Source organism: Cervus canadensis, chromosome X (genome assembly GCF_019320065.1).
Source record: "Cervus canadensis isolate Bull #8, Minnesota chromosome X, ASM1932006v1, whole genome shotgun sequence".
NCBI classification, from domain to species: Eukaryota; Metazoa; Chordata; class Mammalia; order Artiodactyla; family Cervidae; genus Cervus; species Cervus canadensis.
Window position 1 is genome coordinate 63,322,647 of NC_057419.1, and position 23,219 is coordinate 63,345,865.

General features: G+C 41.6%; 1 protein-coding gene across 1 annotated transcript; it reads left to right on the forward strand.

Annotated features, from left to right (window-relative positions):
- The first annotated feature begins 893 nt into the window (after positions 1 to 893).
- On the forward strand, positions 894 to 17,990 carry LOC122435246 (ferritin heavy chain-like). Its single transcript, XM_043459275.1, has 2 exons — positions 894 to 1,135; positions 17,367 to 17,990. Exons 1-2 carry the CDS (start codon positions 995 to 997, stop codon positions 17,892 to 17,894), a joined length of 669 nt encoding a protein of 222 aa, XP_043315210.1. The 5' UTR covers positions 894 to 994; the 3' UTR covers positions 17,895 to 17,990.
- The last annotated feature ends 5,229 nt before the right edge of the window (positions 17,991 to 23,219 follow it).

A 23,219-nucleotide genomic window follows, 5' to 3' on the forward strand; every position in this document is an offset into this window, starting at 1 on the left:
CAGAACTTCCTTCCTGGCTAACTAGTCAGGGTAGGCGAACTGCTATAACAAATATTCTGAGTCTTATTAGCTTAACACAGTACATTTTCACTTTCTGTTCTTACCGAGACCCAGCGTACAATGGTGGGGCAGAGGATGGGGCTAGAGTCTCCTTATGTCATTCAAAGGATCAGGAAGGGAAACCATATGAGAAGTTCTGAGGTAACTGTGGACCCACTCTGCAGAAGAGAAAGAAACAAAACACAAAGACATAATCAATCTAGAAGACATACAGGAAAATCTTCCAATTTCAGAAAATACCAAGCTTCTGGCATTTGGGATGTCCTTATCTTACGTGCAAGCTCCAAACCACGTATCCCAAAGACAGAAGACCACTCCCTAACTGATACACTCTGCACTCCCATTCAGAAGAGGAGACTAATAGTGGAATGGATATCAGAACTGTAGGTCAGATCCATGGTAAACTTCAAGGCTAAACAAATGAGTCCTTTATACCCAAATATGGATGGGCAAATACTTACCAGATATTTGAAAGAAGTGGAAGAGATCATGATGAATAAACTGAACTATTTCTGGAGAAAAAAACAAATATACTACAGGAACCAGAGGACATTACCAAAAAATCCAAATTCATAGTCTCAGAACTGTAAAGATGACAGGGGTTTTATAAAATAGGAACAGGGTGCTATAAAAGGCAAGAATTAAAGAATAAGAGAAAGTCCTTGGAAAAAAAGTATTATGGTAAATTAAAAACTTTCTGGATGCGAAGTACTCAGCTCAAAGTGGCTCTGCCTCACCCTGCCTTTGATAGACAGTGGTCTCGGCCTGCCCACAGATCCCGCCCAGGGAGCCCGCCAACTCACATGACCTCTTCCTTAACCAATCTCAAGCACAGGCACTGACCCCGCCCAACAAACGCCATTACCCCTCCAACCCAGAGCCGAACTCAGCCAGCTGCCTTCTGGCTCGGCTCCGGCTGCTCACAGCGTCCACCATGGGAAGGTTCGAACGAGTCCGTGGGCGCCGTCGTCGGCGCCCGCGTCCCCGCCGATTCCAACCCCGCAGACGCCTCATCCGAGCCGCCATTCCCTGGTTCTTGGAGTGGCCCACCGTGCTGCCCACACCGCCCTCACAGGTGCATCAGAACCACCGCCCTGAGTGTGAGGCCGCGATCAACAGCCAGACCTCCCTGGAGTTCCACGTCTCCTTCCATTGCCGGGCTGTGGCCTTCTACCTCGACCTCAGTGATGACGTGGCCCTGAAGCATTTCTCCGGTTTCTTTTTGATCCGCTCCCACGAGCACAGCAAGACAGCCGAGAGCCTGATGTTCCTGCAGAACCAGCGTGGGGGCCGCATCTCTTTCCTCGACATCAGAAACCCCGAGAGCCAAGAGTGGGAGAGCGGGCTCCAGGCCATGCAAGACATCCTGCACCTGGAGAAGTACATCAACCAGAGCCTGCTCGACCTGCACCAGCTGGCCACCGAGAGCTGCGACGACGACCTGTGCCACTTCCTGGAGACCGGCTACCTGGACCAGCAGGTCAAGTTCATCAAGGAGCTGGAGGACCATGTCAGCAACCTGAGCAACGCGAGGTCCCCGGAAGGTGCCCTGGCAGAGTACTTCTTTGAGAAGCTCACCCTGAGTGATGGCGACAAGGAGGACTGATCCTGGACTGGACTTTGCCCTGAGACCTGGGTGAGTGCCCACGGTCACCCTGCCTGCCGTGAAGTCTGCAGTTTTGCCCTTGCAGAATAAGTTCACTTAAGTTTTCCTTCTTTCAGTGTTGCCAGTTCTTCCAGTAAACTAATTGCTTCCTAAAGAAATACAGGTCCCTGTTGATTCGCGCGTGCAAACCCTTCACCTTTCAAGTTTTAAAACAGGTATCTGGGAGTCTCTTGAGCTACCAGTGCCTGTCCACAGGCAGCTCAGTATCTCCACAGAGGGAGGGAAGAAGGGGATCCATGGGACCCTGGACAATACAAAATATACCTTCCCCTAGTAAACAATGTGGTATATGGGGTGGGTGTGGGCGAGGTGAGGCCCTGGTCAATGTGCGTGCCTGTAAATAGATAAGCTATAAAAATATGGCCTGAAAATCATGATTGGGGTTGATCTCCAGAAATACTGAAGGGAATGGGATTGGGAAGGGAATGAAATAAAGGGTACTTCATTTTGGTTGAAGCAAATTTCTGGGTAGCAAGATGGGGGCCCAGGATACTAGCATAGCAGAGTGTGGCGCTGACAAGCTCACCCTGGGCTACAATGACAATCTAAGGGTAGCAGGGCTAACTTTCCAAGACACACACTTCCTGTGGTCACCACTGTTGAGCATGGATGTTGCCCTTACAAAACATCCATGTGTGATTCTTTACTTGAATTGTACCACCCTGCGATAAAGCAGATTGATAAACACTCAAAATTTACCTCAGTTGTATTGAGGGCGATTCTATATAGCTCTTCTTGGGTGAAAAATACAGGCTCATGAATGAAGGTCAATTTGTGATATTGAATATCAAGTAAAATGAATCCCTCTGAATATGAAGTCAGTGGTACTGGCTGCATTGAAGTATGTAGAGGGGGAAGGGTTGATGCTGGGATACCAGTTAGTTGGTATCACAGCTGGTCCAGGTGAAAGACAATGGTGATTGAACTGGAGTGGAGGATAAAGAAATGAAGAGATGTAGACACACTGCAGATAGATTTGGATACATGAGCAAGGTTTCCTCATGGACCAGAGAGGAAGAGGGAGACATGAAGAAAATCTAATTTAGCCTCGGTTGATGGAGGTGCCTTTTGAGCAATTTGGGGTCTTTTGCCAGGGACACAGTGGGGATGGAAAGTTGGAGAAGGCATGTCACGTCAAATCTGAGATGCATATTACACGTCCAAGTGGAACTGTCATGCAGGTAGCCAGAAAAATGAATCTGGAGTTCAGAGTGGATGTCAGCTTTAGAAACAGACCTGTGGGAGACACCATGATGCCTATATAGGTTGTGTTGTGGTCATGGGAGTGGAAAACCTCAGTGGAGAGCGGACTGGGAGGATGGCAGAGCCCAAGCCCAGGGTAACTCACATGTAGAAGCAGGGCTGAGGTGATGAAACACCCAGAGGGGTGCTGACCTCACCTTGACCTTTAGCTCACTGCAGACTCTGCCCACCTGTGCCCACACCCCGTGGCCCCAAATCAGCCTGTTCGGGACCTCAGTGTGGCCTCCTGGGGTCGGCTTTCAGAATGGGGAGGAGACTACTTTTTCTCTTTTTGTGACTGTGCAGAAAGAAATTTTCCAGTTTAAGAAAAGATTTCTTAAAAAAATGATAGGGACTTCCCTGGTGGTCCATTGGTTAAGAAGCTGCCTTCCAACACATGGGATAAAGGTTCGATCTCTGGTCCGGGAATTATGATCCCACATGCCTCAGGAGAACTAAGGCCATGTGCAGCAGAAAAGACCCAGCACAGCCAAAAAAATAAAATCTTTAATATTTTCCTCTTCTTCTTTAAAAATTCAGCCTCTGGGTCAACTTTATTTGATCAGATGAAATCTCTACACATGTAAAGCCTAATATTGCTTTTGCCTAACAAAAACACTCAAAATATGTTTCTTCTGTGCCTAGGTGTATTTAACAAGGCAAAAGTTAAAATTTTACAGATCTTGCCTGTCTTATGGTCCTTGATAAGACAGGGTCCTCAGATTGACACATGCTCAATCTGAGTCTCCCTAAAGTTTGCAAACTGCTTTGAATATTTACAAATATTCACAAATATTCCTCCCTGTAGCTCAGATGGCATAGAATCTACCCCCAATGTGGGAGACCTGGGTCTGATCCCTGGGTCAGAAAAATCCCCTGGAGAAGGAATGGCAATCCACTCAAGTATTCTTGCCTGGAGAATTCCATGGACAGAGGAGCCTGGTGGGCTACAATCCATGGGATCGCAGAGAGTCGGACATGACTGAGCGACTAAGTCTTGCTTTGAATATTTACAAATATATAAACAAGCTTGCTGTGAAGGAATTAACTTTCCCATTTCACCATGACGGCACTTGAATTTTTATTTTAAATGAGGATTAAGTCTCTTCACTTAAATTTCCAGAAAATGTGCTTGTTGCTTTGTGCTTGTTCCTTTGTGCTTAGACAACCGGGCTCTTTTCACTGTTTCTCTGCTCACATTGAGGATCTCTCCTCTTTCTTTGATGGGCATTCCCTGGTGGCTCAGACGGTAAAGAATCTGCCTGCAATGCAGGAGACTGGGGTTTAGTCCCTGGGTCAGGGAGATTCCTGCGAGAAGGGAATGTCCACCCACTCCAGTGTTCTTGCCTGGAGAATTCTATAAACAGAGTAGCCTAGTGGGCTACCATCCATGGGGTCGCAAAGGGTGGGACACGACTGAGTGACTAACACTTTCATTTTCCTCTCTCTGACAATGTCTCAGATCCTACATGTGTCAATTCACGGTTCTACTCTAGATAGAAGCAAGCACCAGGTGAGAAGATGTTCCTCTTTATAACTAGAAATTGAATTTTTGGTTGTGCTAGGGTTTCGTTACTCACAGTCTTTGCTCTAGTTGCGGTATGTGTGTTTCTTATGGTCGTGGCTTCGCCAGTTGCACACCATGGGCTCGAGGCACTTGGACTTCAGTAGTTGAGGCACATGGGTTCAGCAGCTCTGGTTCCCCAGCTCTAGAGCACCGCTTCAGTCGTTGTGATGCACAGGCTGAGGTCTGCTGCGAAATGTGGGATCTTCCTGGATCCGAGATCAAACCCAGGTCTCCTGCTTTGGCAGAAGGAGTCTTTACTACTAAACCATGAGGGAAGCCTGAAGGTCCCTCTTAGTTTTCTGTTTTGAAGAAACAGTTTGGTGTCGTGGATTCTTCCACATAGATGGCATGGGTTCAGATCCCATTCCAGCCACTTACTAAATTGAGGGTATTGGAAAATGTTAATTACCTTCTCTCTGCCTCTGATTTCTCATATGTAAAATAGGGATCAAAAAACTATTGCTTAAAAGAGTAGATGGTTTATTATATTGTAAATGTTTAATTTGAATTTAAACATATTTAAAATTAGTATCTTTTAAATTGCCCTCAGGCAGGGCAGTATCAAATGAAACAAGTCCCCAAAGTACTAGATGACCAAAGTCAACCCAGGGCATTCGTACATATACAGTCTCCATTTTCTACCGCAGATCTTATATAATAATGCGGGAAAAAAACCATATGTAGGGCACAGCTTTCTGTATCTGCCTGAATGCCCTATTCCCTTACTGGGGGAAAAGCTAACAAAGTTAAATGCCCAAGTGACTTTCTCACTAGAAACAGTAGATGCTGAATTACTCCTAGGTCAAACCTGCACCCTCCAAGCTGTGCTATGACAATGTAGAAACAAATTTGAACCAGAAGTCCCCAAAGAAATTCTACAAAAGGTAAGAGAGGATGCTTGAGTTGAGGACAGGCCAGGAAGAGCCAAAACCACTGACCACATAGTAGGAAAACTCCAGCCCAGTGCCCAGTATAGGAACTGAAAAAGCAATAGCCTTTAAAGAGGCATGTGAACCATAAATCCTCTGAAAACCACCTTTCTTATATGCCAATTAATCTAACCGCAGTACTGTAGTGTTAGTCGTTCAGTCGTGTCAGACTCTACGACCTAAAGGTTGTAGCCCACCAGCCTCCTCTGTCCATGGGATTCTCCAGAAAAGAATACTGGATTGGGTGGCCATTCCCTTCTCCAGAATATCTTCCTTACCCAGTGATCGAACGTGGGTCTCCTGCATTGCAGGCAGATTCTCTACCATCTGAGGTACTAGGGAAGCCCCTTATCAAATTTACCAATATCAATAAAGTAGTTCAATACTGCCGGTATAAAAGCCAGGGGACAGAGATTATTGCTTGCATCGGATCTGAGACCCATTGACTAAATTGTACATGATATATGTTCCATAGTGCCAAATCCTTATACTTTTGCTTACAATGTTATCCGGAGACTTTTGCTGGTCTACAATTCTGGACCTAAAAGATCCCTTTTACTGGATACGACTCAGCCCTGAGGCCTAGGAACTGTTGCCTTTTAATCAGATGATCCAGAGACTAATATGAAACAACACTATTGTTGGATGTTGCTCCCACAAGGATCGAAGAATCCCCCACCATCTTCTCGGCAAGCCTTAGCCAAGGACTTAAGTTACTGCCAATTAAATGAGGGAGCTGTACTTCAATATATGAATAATATACCTAATGGCTAGTAAAACAAAGGAAGCTTCAGGCCAAAATACAATCCTTACTTTCAACTTTCTAGCAGACTGGGGATATAAAGTCTCCATGGGAAAAGTGAAAACTTCTCAACCAACTGCAAAATATCTATGACAAAGAAACATATTTCAAATGGAATGAAGGCATTAGAGTGACTGCATCAACCACCAGAAGGCAATCATGAGGATTCTTAGGAATGTCTGGGCTTTGTAATATGTGGATCCCTAAGTTTGGGATCATGGTAAACCCCTGTATGACGCTCTTAAAGGAAAGGACAATGAGCCACTAAGATAGAGTGCAGAATGCCAAAAGGTCTTTCTGTACAATTCACTCAAGTCCATTCTAGCAGACCTGACCTGACAATCCAGATACGAAAATGCTTACAAATGGGAGCAGCTTCATGGACGGGGGACTCTTTGGTATGCAACAGTAAGTCATCAGGAAGTTCTAGAAGCAGAAATCCTCCTCCAGGTATGTCTGCCCAGAAGGCAGAGCTAATAACCTGCATGAGATCCCTGCACCTTGGAGCTAGGAACAAGGTAACTCCTTATATTCATTCTAAGTACGCCTTCTCTGTGGTACAGGTATGTGGGGCCATATGGAAAGAGAGGTCTATGAACATCAGGAAGGAAAGAAGGACACAGAGGAGATCCAGGCGTTACTGGACTCTGTTAGAATGCTGGAAGAACCAACCATAGCTCACTGCCCAGGCCACCAAAAGGTGGATAGTTATATAACTAATGGAAGTAATTTGGCCCATCATGCATGCATGCTAAGTCACTCAGTCGTATCCAACTCTCTGCGACCGCACAGACTGTAGCCTGCTGAGCTCCTCTATCCATGGGACTTCCCAGGCAAGCTACTGGAGTGGGCTGCCATTTCGTCCTCCAGGGATCTTCCCGACCCAGGGATCAAACCCACGTCTTTTGTGTCTCGTGACCTGGCAGGCAGGTTCTTTACCACTAGTGTCACCTGGGAAATAGTTTGGCCTGTTACCCCATAGAAAATCGGCTACAACGAAAACCCCAGGTCCTAAAGCCCTAGCACTCATCCCATGTGTGGACCTATTGCTGTTGAAGCATCAGTATTCAGTAATGGACCTAGAGAGCAGATGGATGGGGATGGTATGCTCAATATAACTAATTAGTAGGGCAGTACAAAAGGAAACTTACCATGAGGGCTTCCCTAGTGACCCAGTAGTTAAGAATAAGCCTTGCAATGCGCGGGACACTGGTTCAATCCCTGGTTTGGGAAGATCTCAGATGCCGCAGAGCAACGATGCCCGCGAGCCACAGCAACTTAAACCCACGAGCCTAGAGCCCATGCTCTGCAGCAAGAGAAGCCTCCAAAATGAGAAACCCACACACCAGAGCTGGAGAGCAGCTCCCACGCAGCACAAATAGAGAAAGCCCTCACACGGCAGGGAAGACCCAGCACAGCCGAAATAGACAAATAAACAGACATTTCTCCAAAGAAGACATACAGACGGGCAAAAAGCTCAGGAAAGCATGCTCCATGTCGGTAATAATTAGAAAAATGCAAATCGAAACTACAATGATGTGTCACCTCACACCAGTCAGAATGGCCATCATCAGAAAACTACAAACAAGAAATGCTGGAGAGGGTGTGGTGAAAAGAGAACCCTCTTGCACTGTTGATAGGAATGTAAATTGGTGCAGCCACAATGGAGAACAGTATGGAGGTTCCTTAAGAAACTAAAACTACAACTACCATATGACACAGAAACCCCACTACTGGGCATATACCCTGAGAAAACCATAATTCTAAAAGAGACAGGGACCCCAATATTCATAGCTGGACTATTCATAATAGCCAGGACATGGAAGCAGCCTAAATGTCCACTGACACAAAAACAGATAAACAAGATCTACATATATACAATGGAATATTACTCAGTGCTAAAAAGAAATAAAATTAGGACATTTGTAGCGATGTGGATGGACCTAGAGTCTGTCATGCAGAGTGAAGTAAGTCTGAAAGAGAAAAACAAACATGGTCTATTAATGCATATATATGCAATCGAGGAAAATGGTATTGATGACCCAATTTGCAGGGCAGAAATAGAAATGCAGACATAAAGAATGGCCATGTGGACATGTGGGGGAAGAGGGAGGGGGCCAGCTGCGAAAGTGGCAATGACATATATACACTGCCAGGTGTGAAAGAGCTAGCTAGTGGGAAGCGGCTATGTAGCACAGGGAGCTCAGCTCGGCGCTCTGTGATGACCTAGAGGGGTGGGATGTGGGGGTGGGAGGGAGGCTGAAGAGGGAGGGGATATATGTGTACATATAGCGCATTCACTCCGTTCTATGGCGGAAACAAACACCACATTGTAAAGCAATATACTCCGCCCTCCCAAGAGAAACGGAAACCGTGGCTTCCAGCAGCACGAGGAGTTCATATGGGCTGATTCGAGACTGGCCAATCAGCTGGTTCCTCGAACCCCTTAAATTTCTCCTTCAGCCTTGGGGTGAAGAACCAGATTTGACAGCCTTGCCTGCTGTCTCCTTGCCAGCTGACCTCACGATAAAACTCTTCCTTTTCTCAAAAGCCAATCCTACAGTACGGGGTTCTATGCACATCAGGCAGCGAGCCTTTGTCGGTACTAGACACATGGTTAACCAGACACATCAAGTGACACAGACACTCATTTACCTATTTGTTTCATCACAAATTGCTTTGTTTTATACCATGGGTTGTCAAACTATGGCCTGCAAGCCAAATCCAGCCCACCATCTATTGTGTTACTTTTGTAATTTGTTAAACACTGTTTTTTGAGAGTCCCTTCGACTGCAAGGAGATCAGACCAGTCAATTCTAAAGGAGATCAACCCTGGATATTCACTGTAAGGACTATTTCTGAAACTCCAATATTCTGGCCACCGGATGCAAAGAACTGACTCACTGGAAAACACTGGGAAATGCTGGGAAAGATGGAAGGCAAAAGGAGAAGGGCACGACAGAGGATGAGATGGTTAGATAGCATCACTGACTCAACGGTCATGAATGTCAGCAAACTCTGGGAGACAGTGGAGGAAGAGGAGCCTGACATATTACAATCCATGGGGTCGCAAAGAGTTGGACATGACTTACTGACTAAACACCAATAATTTTAAGAGCAGTTTTAGGCTGATAGCAAAATTGAGAGAAAGGAACCGAGATATTCCCAGGCCACATATTCCGTGGCCCCACATATGCATAATGTATTCCACCATCAGCATGCAGCAGCAGAGTGGTTGATTTGTTACAACTGATGAACCTACAATGATACATCATAATCACCCAAACGCCATAGTTTATATTAGGATTCCTTATTGGTGGTGTAGCGTCTATGGGTTTGGACAAATGTATAGCGACATGCACCCCTGATTATAGTCATGTACAGAGTTTTCAGTGCCCTAAAAGATATCCTCTTCACCTATTCTTTCCTCCTCCCCTCTCAACCACTAGTCTGTTTACTGGCTCCATATTGCTTACATTGACATATAATTGACATACACCACTGATTTCAGGTATATAACATAATGCTTAGATATTTGTATATGTTGTGAAATGATCCCAAGTAGTTGACATCCGTTACCATACAATAGTTACAATTTTTTTACTTGTGATAAGAGCTTTTAAGATTTACTATACTAGGAACGTCCAAATATACTATAGTGTTATTAACTACAGGCAGCATGCCATACATTATAACCCATGACTTATAACCAGAAGATTTTATCTTTTCCCTCCATTAACCCATTTTGCACACCTTGCCCCCTCACCTTTGCTCTGGCAATTACCAATCTGTCCTCTACGAGTTTTGGTTTTTAGTTGTTGTTCGTGTTTTAGACCTCACATATAAAGGAGATCATACAGTAGCTGTCTTTGTTAGACAGATTTATTTCATTTAGCCTAATGCCTTCCATTTGAGGTATTTCAAATCGTAAAAGATAATGTCGTGAAAGTGCTGCACGCAATATGCCAGCAAATTTGGAAAACTCAGCAGTGGCCACAGGACTGGAACTGGTCAGTTTTCATTCCAATCCCAAAGAAAGACAAAGCCAAAGAATACTCAAACTACTGCAGAATTTCACTCATCTCACATGCTAGTAAAGTAATGCTCAGAATTCTCCAAGCCAAGTTTCAACAGTACGTGAACCATGAACTTCCAGATGTTCAAGCTGGATTTAGAAAAGGCAGAGGAACCAGAGATCAAATTGCCAATATCCGCTGCATCATTGAAAAAGCAAGAGAATTCCAGAAAAACATCTACTTCTGTTTTATTGACTATGCCAAAGCCTTTGACTGTGTGGATTACAACAAGCTGGAAAATTCTTCAAGAGATGGGAATACCAGACCACCTGACCTGCCTCTTGAGAAACCTGTATGCAGGTCAGGAAGCAATAGTTAGAACTGGACATGGAACAACAGACTGGTTCCAAATTGGGAAAGGAGCACGTCAAGGCTGTATATTGTCACCCTGCTTATTTAACTTATATGCAGAGTACATCATGAGAAAAGGTGGGCTGGATGAAGCACAAGCTGGAATCAAGATGGCTGGGAGAAATATGAATGACCTCAGATAAGCAGATGACACCACCCTCATGGCAGAAAGTAAAGAAGAACTAAAGAGCCTCTTGATGAAAGTGAAAGAGGAGAGTGAAAAAGCTAGTTTAAACTCAACATTCAGAAAACTAAGATCATGGTATTTGGCCCCATCACTTCATGGCAAATAGATGGGAAAACAATGAAAACAGTGAGAGACTATTTTTTTGTGGCTTCAAAATCACTGCAGATGGTGACTATAGCCATGAAATTAAAAGACGCTTCCTCCTTGTAAGAAAAGTTATGACCAACCTAGACAGCATATTAAAAAGCAGAGACATTACTTTGCCAACAAAGGTCCATTTAGTAAAAGCTATGGTTTTTCCACCAGTCATGTATGGGTGTGAAAGTTGGACTATAATGAAAGTTGAGTGCCGAAGAATTGATGCTTTTGAAGAGTGGTGTTGGAGAAGACTCTTGAGAGTCCCTTGGCCTGCAAGGAGATCCAGTCAGTCCATCCTAAACGAAATCAGTCCTGAATGTTCCTTGGAAGGACTGATGCTGAAGCTGAAACTCCAGTAATTTGGCCACCTGATGGGAAGAACTGACTCACTGGAAAAAATCCTGATGCTGGGAAAGATTGAGGGAGGGAGGAGAAAGGGACGACAGAGGATGAGATGGATGGATGGCATCACCAACTCAATGGACATGAGTTTGAGTGAACTCCGGGAGTTGGTGATGGACAGGGAGGCCTTGCAAGCTGCAGTCCATGGGGTAGCAAAGAGTCAGATACGACTGAGTGACTGAACTGAATGCCCTCCAAGTCCACCCATCTAGTTGCTAATGGCACAATTTTCTTCTTTGTATCACTGAATAATGTTCCATTGTATATAGAAGTCACATCTTCATTCATCAATGAACACTCGGGTTGCTTCCATGTCTAGGCTATTGTAAATATTGCGGAAGTGAACATGGAAGTACATACATCTTTTTGAGTTATTGTTTTCATTTCCTTTGCATAAATACCCAGAAGTGAAATTGCTGGGTCTTATGATAGTTCTATTTTTAACTTTTTCAGAAACCTCCATAGTATTCTCCATAGTGGCTGCACCAATTTACAATTCTATTAACAGTGCACAATAGTTTCCTTTACTCTACACCAATACGTAATATTTCTTGTCTTTTAGATAATAGCCATTCTAACAGGTGTGGGGTGATATCTGGGGTGGTTTTGATTTGCATTTCTCTGATGATAAGTGATGCTGAATACTTTTTCATGTACCTCTTAGCCATCTGTATGTCTTCTTTGCAGAAACATCGATTCAGATCTTCTGTCAGTTTTAGTAATCAATTTTTTTTTTTTTTGCTATTTTGGTGATTAACCCCTTATCACAGGAGTTCCCAACCTCCAGTCCAATCAGCAGCAGCATTAGATTAGAAATAAAGTTCACAAAGTATGTAATGTGCTTGAATCATCCTGAAACCACCCCCCTACCCCCAGTCCATGAAAAAATTGTCTTCCACAAAATTGGTCCCTGGTGCCAAAAAGCCTGGAGACCGCTGCCTTATCAGATTTATCAGTTGCAAATATCTTCTCCCATCCAATAGGTTGCCTTTTTATTTTGTTGATAGTTTTACTTTGCCCTGCAGGAGTCTTTTAGTTTCATGTTGTCCCACCTGTTTATTTTTGCTTTTCTTGCCTTCACTTTGGTGTCAAATACAAAACCTCACCTCCAAGACTAATGTCAAGGAGTTTACTAATGCCTCTGTTTTCTCCTTCAGGTGTTATGGTTGCAGTCTTATGTTCAAGTCTTTAATCAGTTTTGAGTTGGTTTTGGTGTATGGTGTAAAATAGTGGTCCAGTTTCACTGTTTTACATGTGAACATCCTGTTTCCCCAATACAATTTACTGCAGAGGTTGTCTTTTCTCCATTGTATATTCTTGGCTCCTTTGTCATAAATTAATTAAATTGAGTTTATTTCTGGGCTCTATTTTGCTCTACTGATCTGTGTGTCTGTTTTTATGCCAATACCATACTGTTCTGGTTAATGTTTCCATACTTTTGTCTCTTCTAGATTGTGATACAGTTGGAATCATACAGTATATATAGCCTTCTTAGATTGGCTCCTTTCACTAAGTAAGATGTATTTATGTCTTCTCCATATCTTTCCATATATTGATACCTCAATTTCTCTTTAGTGCTGATTAGTATTCCACTGCCTGGTTGTATCAAAATTTATGTTATCTCTACACGCATGGAAGGACACCTTGGGCACTGTGAATAAAGCTGCTACAAACATCTGCATGCAGGTTTTTGTGTTAACGTCCCTGATGACATATGATATGGAGCATCTTTTCATATGCTTGTTTGCCATTTGTATATCTTCTTTGATGAGCTGTTAAGGTCTCTGTCCCATTTTAAAACTACACTGTTTGTTTTCTTATTGTTAGGTTTTAAGAGTTATTTGTCTATTTTGGGTAACAGTCCTTGGTCATGTGTCTTCTGCAAATATTTTCTCCCAATCTGTGCCTTGTCTTCTCATTCTTTTAATATTGTCTTTCACAGGGCAGAAGTTTTTAATTTTAATAAAATACAGTTCATCAATTACATACCCAAGGTCATCTGAGCTTTCTCCACTGTTATTTTCTAGAAGCTTATAACTTGACATTTTACATTTAGTCTATGATCCATTTTAAATTAAATTTTATAAATGATGTACAGTGTGTGTCATTTCTTTGCATGTGGACAACCAGTTGTTTCAGCACCATTTCTTTAAAATACTATCTTTGCTCCATTGTATTGCATTTTCTTCTTTGTTAAAGGTCACTTGATCATATTTATATGGTTGTATTTCTGGACTCCTTGGTGGTGGTTTAGTATATCCATTTGGGGGTCCTAACACTGCTTGGGGATAAAGTGTGTGTGTTCAGTCATGTCTGACTCTTTGCAACCCCATGGACTGTAGCCCGCCAGGCTCCTCTGTTCATGGAATTCTCTAGGAAAGAATAGTGGAATGGGTTGACATTCCTGTCTCCAAGGTATCTTCCCAACCAAGGGATCCAACCAATGTCTCCTGCATTGCAGGCAGATTCTTTACCTACTCCCTAGTTTGTTCATTGAACTATTTGGCTATTCTTTCACCAATATCATGCTGTCTCAACTACTGTTGATTTACAGTAAGTCTTGAGGTCCAGTAATGTCAGTTTTCCAATTTTACTCTTCTCCTTTAGTAGTGTACTCACTCTTCTGTTTCGTTTTTTCTTTTTGCCTCTGCTTCCCAATTTTAGAATAATTTTAGTGATATCCACAAAATGACTTGCTATGATTTTTACCATCTGCTTTGGTAATAAAATTTTACTGGAACTGACCCATGACCATGTTACCCATAGCCTGTTACTGGGTTTATCCTACAAAGTCAGTAAGAAGGCAAGACAGTGTTCACCAAGACAGCTACTAATCCCTTCCTACTTGATTATGCTCCATTCAAGTGTCCTGAATACAAATTATTACACTTCCAGAATGAAAGAAGTTCTACTTTATATCAATTGATATATTGATATATTTATTGATAAATTTTATCAATTTTCTTTTTTTTCAATTTTCTTTATATCAAATTATATCAATTTACTTTATAACAATTATGCCACCTTGCACAAATAGTATTTATGGTTATTTTAAGCAAGATGCAACCAACCTTTGACTTCTTCTTTCCCAAGTTATTCATCTTTAATAGTAAAATTAATTGGCAGTGGTATTACACAGCACAGATAATGCATTTTAGCAATGTGTCCTCCACCTTCCCCTGAGATAATTTCAATATGATACTTTTTTCACACAACTTCCCAATTTGCATGTGTTCTACCTATTTATTTTCACCAGAAGTTTGAGTTTCTTAATCTTTATTTTATAGATGAAGAAATTAAAGATCTTAGGTGACTTGTATGTTGGTCCATCCATTTTCCCTAGAACATTCAAGTTGATGAGGTGGCCCTTAAATTTTTTAACAACTTCTGGATCACCAACCACCTCTCTGTGAATGTCCCAACTTGCAGATATTTCTGCTTTATGTTCTCAACACAAGGCAGTTTTTGGAGTTTGGATGGTGGTTTTTGTCCCTCATCTCTGATTATCTTGTCTTCCCTTTCCTGTCATGCTTATTCAAAGAAAGGAAGAAGCCATATGAATGCTGTATATAGATGTTGCTGGGCCCTCTTCACCAATACAAACTCACTGGGAACATAACCCACTTCCAAATTTTACTAGGTAGGTTCTGAACTGATTAATTAGATAGAACATGCTTGGCTCTACTACTTCCAATTATGCATAGGGTCCTTCAGCCTTGAGTCTGGACACATCTAAGAAGGTGATTAGCTGGATACCACAGGAAGTATACATACTGTTGCCCACAACTGCTTCCTAGTCCCCACACTGAGCAGTAGCAAGAGAGGGGTAAATGCTTTTAGATCAGAGCAGGATGTGTGGAAGCTTCTGTCACAGTTTGGGACAGTAACCACAGGTAAGGGGAAAAACCCGGGAAGAACAAGGAGAATACAAATCCAGCAGTTCACCAAAAATATGAGTTGATTCTCTCCAATTTCACTAATGACGGGCCAGAATAGAAGTTGTCCCACCTCTTACCTCCCCGGCTTTCTAAATTCACACAGCTGAATGTTTAAAAAGGAATCTAAAAACCAATCATGAATTAAGAATCATCAAATGTTTGAAGAAAAACTTAAAAAAATAAACTAGAGAGAAGAAATATCAAACTGAACAAATGAAAAAAAGAGCCCTTATACTCAAAACAGTACATAAGCTGAAATTCAGAAACATTCTACAAAATAACTGGCTTATGATTCTCAAAAGTGTCAAGGCATGCAAGACAAGGAGAGACTCAAGAATTAGGCCAGACTGAAAGAAGCTTACAGTCATGATAACTAAGTGTAGCATGAGATTCTAGATTGGGTCCTTTTACTGCATAAGGCATTTGGGGGATAACTGGAAAAAAACTTGAATGGCATCTGATTATTCAATGGTAGTAATGCATCAATGTTCATTCCTCAATTTTGCCTGTTGTATTGTAGCTACAGGAGAATTTCCATGTTTTCAGAAATTGCACACTAAAGTATTTGGGCTGATGAAACATCAGGTCAACAACTTATTCTCAAATGATTCAGAAACTACAAGTTCTTTGTACTATTCTTGCAACTTTTCTGAAACGTTGAGAATATTTCAAAATAAAAATACATAACAAAAACCTTACTAACACCGAAAGATAAAGCATTACTAGAGTAAGAACAGAATTTCAGAATAAATACTCAATATCCTGAGGCAGTAAAATATATATATATATTTATATTTCATCCATAAAAATAAACTAGAGATCATGAAAATTAAAACATTAATTGTTGGAATAAAAAGTCCAATAAATAGAATAATAGAATTGGTACTGCTAAATAGCAAATTAGAGAGATGGTAAAGTAATCAAAGCAATCCTTCCCCAATACAATAGGACCAAGGGAGGACAGAAATCACAACCAGCTAGTAGTTTTTTTTTTTTTTTCCTTAAAAAGAGGAACAGAGAGGGAATTCTCAAAGAAGGTAGAAAATATATGAGAAAATAAAATTATAATAAGGCATATAACAGATAGGAAAATTTCCAGAAATGACCAACACAGGAGTTTGAGCCTTGATTTTTAGAAAACAGAGACTGAGACTCAGCTTAAATGCTGTTAAGATGCTGATTTTGTTACAATGTGTGAACTCACAGCACTAAGGGTGAGCAAAATGAAACATCAGGCAAGGAAGGATGTGAAGAAATGTAATCCTCTGTGTTGATCACTCTGGCCACCACTGATTCCTAATGAGCCACAAAGACTCAGCAGATCATTCACTGAGCAGGCTTGTCTAGACGTTTAGAATCTGAAAGCATTCCTCAGATCACTTGACAGTGTGGAAGAGGGTGGCATTGGTATTTATCTTACAGGCTCTCTCCAGCCCCCCACTTCTCATTGGTCAAGGCACACCCTGAAGGGACTTCTTCCACACTTAAATGACACGTTCTCCAGCCTCTCATCAGACCCTCAGGAGACTAGGTTCTACACACTGTAGTCTGACCATTTCACTTGAATCAGAAAGTGGAGAGGTGAGAGGGACATGGAGTGGAGCTTTTCTGGGTTATTCCCCAGGAGCTGATAGTTGACATTGTCTTACAGTCACTCCTCAACAGCCATTACGTCACCAGGCAGAAAGAAGGAGGGTCAAGACCTTAGACCCCACCTGCCCACTGATCCCGCCCACCCACGTGACCTCTTCCTCAACCAATCTCAAGCCCAGGCACTGACCCCACCCAACAGACGCCATTACCCCTCGATCCCAGAGCCGGCAACTCGCCACCTGCCATCTGGCCCGGAGACCGCCTCCGGCCACTCACATCATCCACCATGGGAAGGCTCCGAGGAGGCCGCTGGCGCTCGCGCCCCCGCCGATGCCAGCCCCGCAAACCAGCCGACAGAGCCGCCATTCCCTGGGTCATGGAGTCGCCCGCCATGCTGCCCACACCACCCTCACAGGTGCGTCAGAACTACCTCCCTGTGTGTGAAGCCGCGGTCAACAGCCACGCCGCCCTGGAGCTCCACGCCTCCTTCCAGTGCCTGGCTGTGGCCTTCTACCTCGATCGTGATGACGTGACCTTGAAGCACATCCACCGCTTCTTCCTGCTCGGCTCCCACGAGCACAGCAAGACAGCCGAGAGCCTGATGTTCCTGCAGAACCGGCGTGGGGGCCGCATCTCTTTCCTCGACATCAGAAAGCCCGAGAGCCAAGAGTGGGAGAGCGGGCTCCAGGCCATGCAAGACACCCTGCACCTAGAGAAGTGTGTCAACCAGAGCCTCCTCGACCTGCACCAGCTGGCCACCGAGAGCTGCGACGCTGACCTGTGCCACTTCCTGGAGACCGGCTACCTGGACCAGCAGATCAAGTTCATCAAGGAGCTGGAGGACCATGTCAGCAACCTGAGCAACGCGGGGTCCCCGGAAGGTGCCCTGGCAGAGTACTTCTCTGACAAGCTCACCCTGGGTGATGGCGACAAGGAGGACTGAGCCTGGACTGGACTTTCCCCTGAGTCCTGGGTGAGAGGCCACGATCACCCTGCCTGCCATGAAGTCTGCAGTATTGCCCTTGCAGAAAAACTTAAGTTTTTTTCTTGCAGTTTTGGCAGTTCTTCACATAAAGTTATTGGTTCTTCAAATGAAGTTATTAATTGATGCATAAATAAACGTCTCTAATTTGTATGTGCAAATCTCTCACTTTTAAACTTTAAAACAGGTATACAAGAGTCTCTCCAGCTACCCAGGCCCCGTCCAGGTGCAGCTTAGGATCTCCACCGATGGAGAGGGAAGGTGTTCCATGGGACCATGGAAAACACAAAATCATTCCTCCCCTAGTAAAACAGTGTTGGGTGGGGGGTGGTCTGGGACCCTGGTGAGTTTTGGATGCCTGGGCAGAGTTAAAAGTATAAAAACATGGCCTGAAAATCATGATTGGAGTTGATCTGGGGAAAGAGTGAAGGGGATGGGGTTGGGCAAGGGTTGATATGAAGGGAGTTTTCACTTTATGTGAAATGTTAATGCTTAATTCTGGGTAGCAACATGGGAGGGGGGAGGGTCCAGAAGTCAGCTTGGCAAAATCCCTCTTTGACAAGCTCAAAGTGAAGAGAAGCCCTGGTGAATGGAGGCTAGAATTATCTGGCTTCAGAAGGGATAAATTGCCTATTTTCTGCCCTGTTGCCATCTCATTTCCTTGAGCTATGTAATCAATATTACATAGGTGATTTCATTTAGGCAATATTCCTGTAGGATGAATGGCATTATCCCTGTTTTTTTTTTTTTTTTAATGATAGGTTTATAAGTGGTGTTTGTATGTTTCTTTCAAGTGCTCAGACCCTGCGTCCATGTTCTCTGTTGTTTCCAGCCCTGAATGACATATTTCATACTTGGTGCTCACTAAACACACAGGTCTTTTAATCCTCACCTGGCATGCTTTACTTTTAAGTCAAAATTAGGTTTCCTGAAAGAGTTATCTGTACTTTTTTTTCCTTCCCTGGAAGAGTGAATTTCTTTGTGTTAAGTTTTAGAAGTAGTAATACACCCATAAGATTCAGAAATCGAAGTATATAAAAACATTTATTGTGAATTATTCATTCTGTCACTGTTCCCAGGCTCCCAATCGTCTCTATCCAATGGGTGTTTCTATGGAGAGACAGGTCCTTGGGGTTTCTTACTTTGATAGTGACGCTGAAATCACCCAATTCAATGATTTTAATATATTTACAGACCTGTATAACCATCATCACAACTAATTTTAGAATATTTTCATCACAACCCAAATACCTCATGCGCATTTACAGTCTCTCTGTAATACCATCCCCAGACAGACCCTGGTAAACACTGGTCTAGTTTTGGTCTCTACACATCTGCCTTTTCAAGACATTTACTATAAATGGAAACATACAATATGCATTCTTTTCTGTTGGATTTCTTTCATTGGGCATAGTGTTTTTGAGGTTTACCTGTGTTATATATTGCTACTTCATTCTTTTTTACTGTTGAATAATATTCTACTCCATAGATATGCTACTTCTGTTCATTCACCAGTTGGAAGACATTTGAGTTGTTTTACTTATAGGCTTTAGGGAATATTGCTACTGTGAACATTCATATACAAATTAAAAAGATTGTTTTAACTTCTCTTGGCAAGACACTTTAGGACTGACATTGCAATGGCATATGGTAAACGTATATTTAACTTCATGAGAAACTGCCAATCTAAATAAAAATAAGAGTAAACAAGTGGGACCTAGTTAAAATTAAAAGCTTTTGCACAGCAAAGGAAACTATAAACAAGGTGAAAAGGCAACCCTCAGAATGGGAGAAAATAATAGCCAATAAGGATTAATTTCCAAAATATACAACAGCTCATACAACTCAATACCAGAAAAACCAACAACACAAACAAAAAAACGGGAAAAATACCTAAACAGACATTTATCCGAAGAAGACACACAGATGGCTAACAAAACACATGAAAAGATGTTCAACATTGCTCATTATTAGAGAAATGCAAATCAAAACTACAATGATGTATCACCTCACACAGGTCAGAATGGCCATCATCAAAATGTCTGCAAACAATAAATGCTGGAGAGGGTGTGGAGAAAAGGGAACCCTCTTGCACTACTGGTGGGAATGCAAATTGATACAGCCACTATGGAAAATGGTATCAAGATTTCTTTAAAAACTAGGAATAAAACCACCATAAGACCCAGCAATCCCACGCTTAGGCATATACCCTGAGGAAAGAAAGTGAAGTGAAGTCGCTCAGTCGTGTCCGACTCCTTGCAACCCCATGGACGGAGGAGCTTGGCAGACTACATTACAGTCCATGGGATTTTCCAGGCAAGAATATTGGAGGGGTTCCCATTTCCTTCAGCAGGGGATCTTCCCGACCCAGTGATCAAACCCGGGTCTCCCATATTGCAGGCATACTCTTTACCATCTGAGCCACTATGGAATTCTGACTGTGAGGAAACCAAAATTGAAAAAGACACATATATCCCATTGTTCATTGCAGCCCTATTTACAATAGCTAGAACATGGAACCAACCTAGATGTCCACTGACAGATGATTGTATACAGAAGTTCTGGTACATATACACCATGGTATATTACTCAGCCATAAAAAGGAACACATTTGAGTCAGTTCTAATGAGGTGGATGAACCTAGAGCCTATTATACAGAGTGAAGTCAGAAAGAGAAAGATAAATATCGCATACTAACACATATATGGAATCTAGAAAGATGGTACTGAAAAATTTATGCAGGCCAACAGTGGAGAAGCAGACATAAAGAATACACTGATGGACACAGGGAAAGGGGAGGAGAGGGTGAGATGTATGGAGAGAATAACATTGAAACTTACATTACCCAACGTAAAACAGATAACCAATGGGAATTTGCTGTATGTCTCAGGGAATGCAAACAGGGGCTCTGGATCATTCAAGAGGGGTGGGATGGGGAGGGAGGTTCAAGAAGGAGGGGACATAGGTATCCCTATGGCTGATTCATGTTGAGGTTTGACAGAAAACAACAAAATTCTGGAAAGCAATTATCCTTCAATTAAAAAATAAATTTAAAAGAAAGAAACTGCCATTCTGTTTTCCAAAGTGTCCGCATAATTTCTCATTTCCATTAGCAATGTGTGAAGGTCCAATTTCTGTAATGTTTTGGCAATACACAAAACTGCTTATTTACTTTACATCATAGCCATTCTACTAGGTGTTAAGTAGTACCTTATTGTGATTTTTAAAAAATTTCTCTAATTACTAATGGAGCTGAGTATATCTTTATTTATAGTAACAAGATAGTAACAAGAACCCATATGAAGAAATAAAGAATATTGTTAAAAGTAACTACATAAATAAATATAAAAGTCACTATTATTCTATATTTCACTGAGAACTCCTCTTTTTATTCTCTAGAATATTTAAAAAGTTATAAATATTTGTCATAAATGTATACTAATGGAAACACTATATATATATATTTAAGTTATGATTTCTGACAACATAAAGGGGGGAATATGCAGCTCTGTAGTGGCATGTTTTGGACACTTGAACCTAATTTACTACTAATTCAAAATACATTGCTCTACACTGAAGATATTGAATGCAATCTGCAAGGTAATCATTTAAAAAGTAAATATGAACAGAAAATTAATGAGAGGGAATCAGAATGGTTCACTACAAAAAATCAAACTGCACTGGGATGACCCAGAGGGATGTGATGGGGAGGGAGATGGGAGAGGGGTTCAGGATGGGGAACACAGGTACACCCATGGCTGATTCATGTCAATGTATGGCTAAAACCACTACAATATTGTAAAGTAAAAAATATATATATATATATATATATATATATATATATATATATTCTAAAGTAATTAGCCTCCAATTAAAATAAATAAAATTTATTTATTTTACTTTACAACACTGTATTGGTTTTGCCATACATTGGCTTGAATCTGCCATGGGTGTACATGTGTTCCCCATCCTGAACCCCTCCTCCCACCTCTCTCCCCATCCCATCCCTCTGGGTCATCCCAATGCACCAGCCCCGAGCATCCTGTATCATGCATCGAACCTGAATAAATTAAAATTTAAAACAATAAAATAAAAAAATAAAGAAGAATACTAATTCTTCTTAAATTCTTCCAAAAAATAAAAGGAACACTTCTTAACTTATTCTATAAGACCAGTATTAACTGATACCAAAGTCAGATACTGACATCAAAAGAAAAGTATAGAACAATATGAGTACAGATATAAAACACCTTCAACAGAGTACTAGGAAACTGAATACAGTGGGATATTAAAAGTATTATATATTGTGGCCAAGTAGAACTTTCCCTAAGAATGCCAGGTTGGTTCCATACACAAAAATCAATTAATCTTATTAACAGAATGATTATGAGAAAAAGCACACAATCACTTCAACAGACAGAAAAAAAAAATATTTGGTAAAATCGAACACCATTTCATCATTAAAACACTCCACAAGCTATAAAGAAAAGGGAACTTTCTCAATATGATAAAGAGCAGTTTTGAAAAAGTCAAAACTAACACCATACTCAAAGGTGAAACAACAAAAACTTCCCCTTTAAGGTCAGGAAAAAGAAAAGGATGCCAGCTTTTGCTACTTCCATTCAACCAGACATTCGAGCCTTAGCATTTAGGCAAGGAGAAAAAGACATTCTAATAGAAATGGAAGGAGTAAAACTATTCACAGATGACACAACCTTATAAAAAGATAATCCCAAAGGAAAAAAAAATTAGGAGTAATAAATTCAGGAAAATTGCAGAGCACAGCTTCAACACACAAAAATAAATTGTTTCAATGAATAATCTGAAAATGAAATTAAGAAAACAACTCCACTAAGAGCATCAGAAAGAAAAAAATACTTAAGAATAAGTTTAACCAAGAAAATGCAAGAATTTTACTGTGAAAACTACAAACAATGGTAAAATAATTTAAACTAGAACAATATGAGTGAGAAGACATCCTTTGTTCATTTACGGGAATATTTAATATTGTAAATATGGTAAAGTCCCCCAAAGATTTCACAGATTCAATGCAATTTCTCTCAAAATCCCAATAAAAATGTATTATAATGAATTTTGGAATATTTTCACTGTCCCCCAAATAAACCTTATTCCACTCAGCTAGCATTTCCCAAGGCTATTGGGAAAAGGCTTCTGCCTTATTTTTGCAGGAATGAACATGCTGATCTTAAATACATACAAGTGAAAAGAAAAAAGGTGATCTAATAGACAATTAAAATTAAAAACTAAAAGACAAACTGCAAATGG

Excerpts from the sequence above, each read along its gene's own strand:
- LOC122435246 (XM_043459275.1), top strand. The coding sequence starts at position 995 with ATGGGAAGGTTCGAACGAGTCCGTGGGCGCCGTCGTCGGCGCCCGCGT. Across the intron at positions 1,136-17,366 it reads TGCCCACACCGCCCTCACAG|GTGCGTCAGAACTACCTCCC; the intron begins GTGCATCAGAAC and ends CCACCCTCACAG.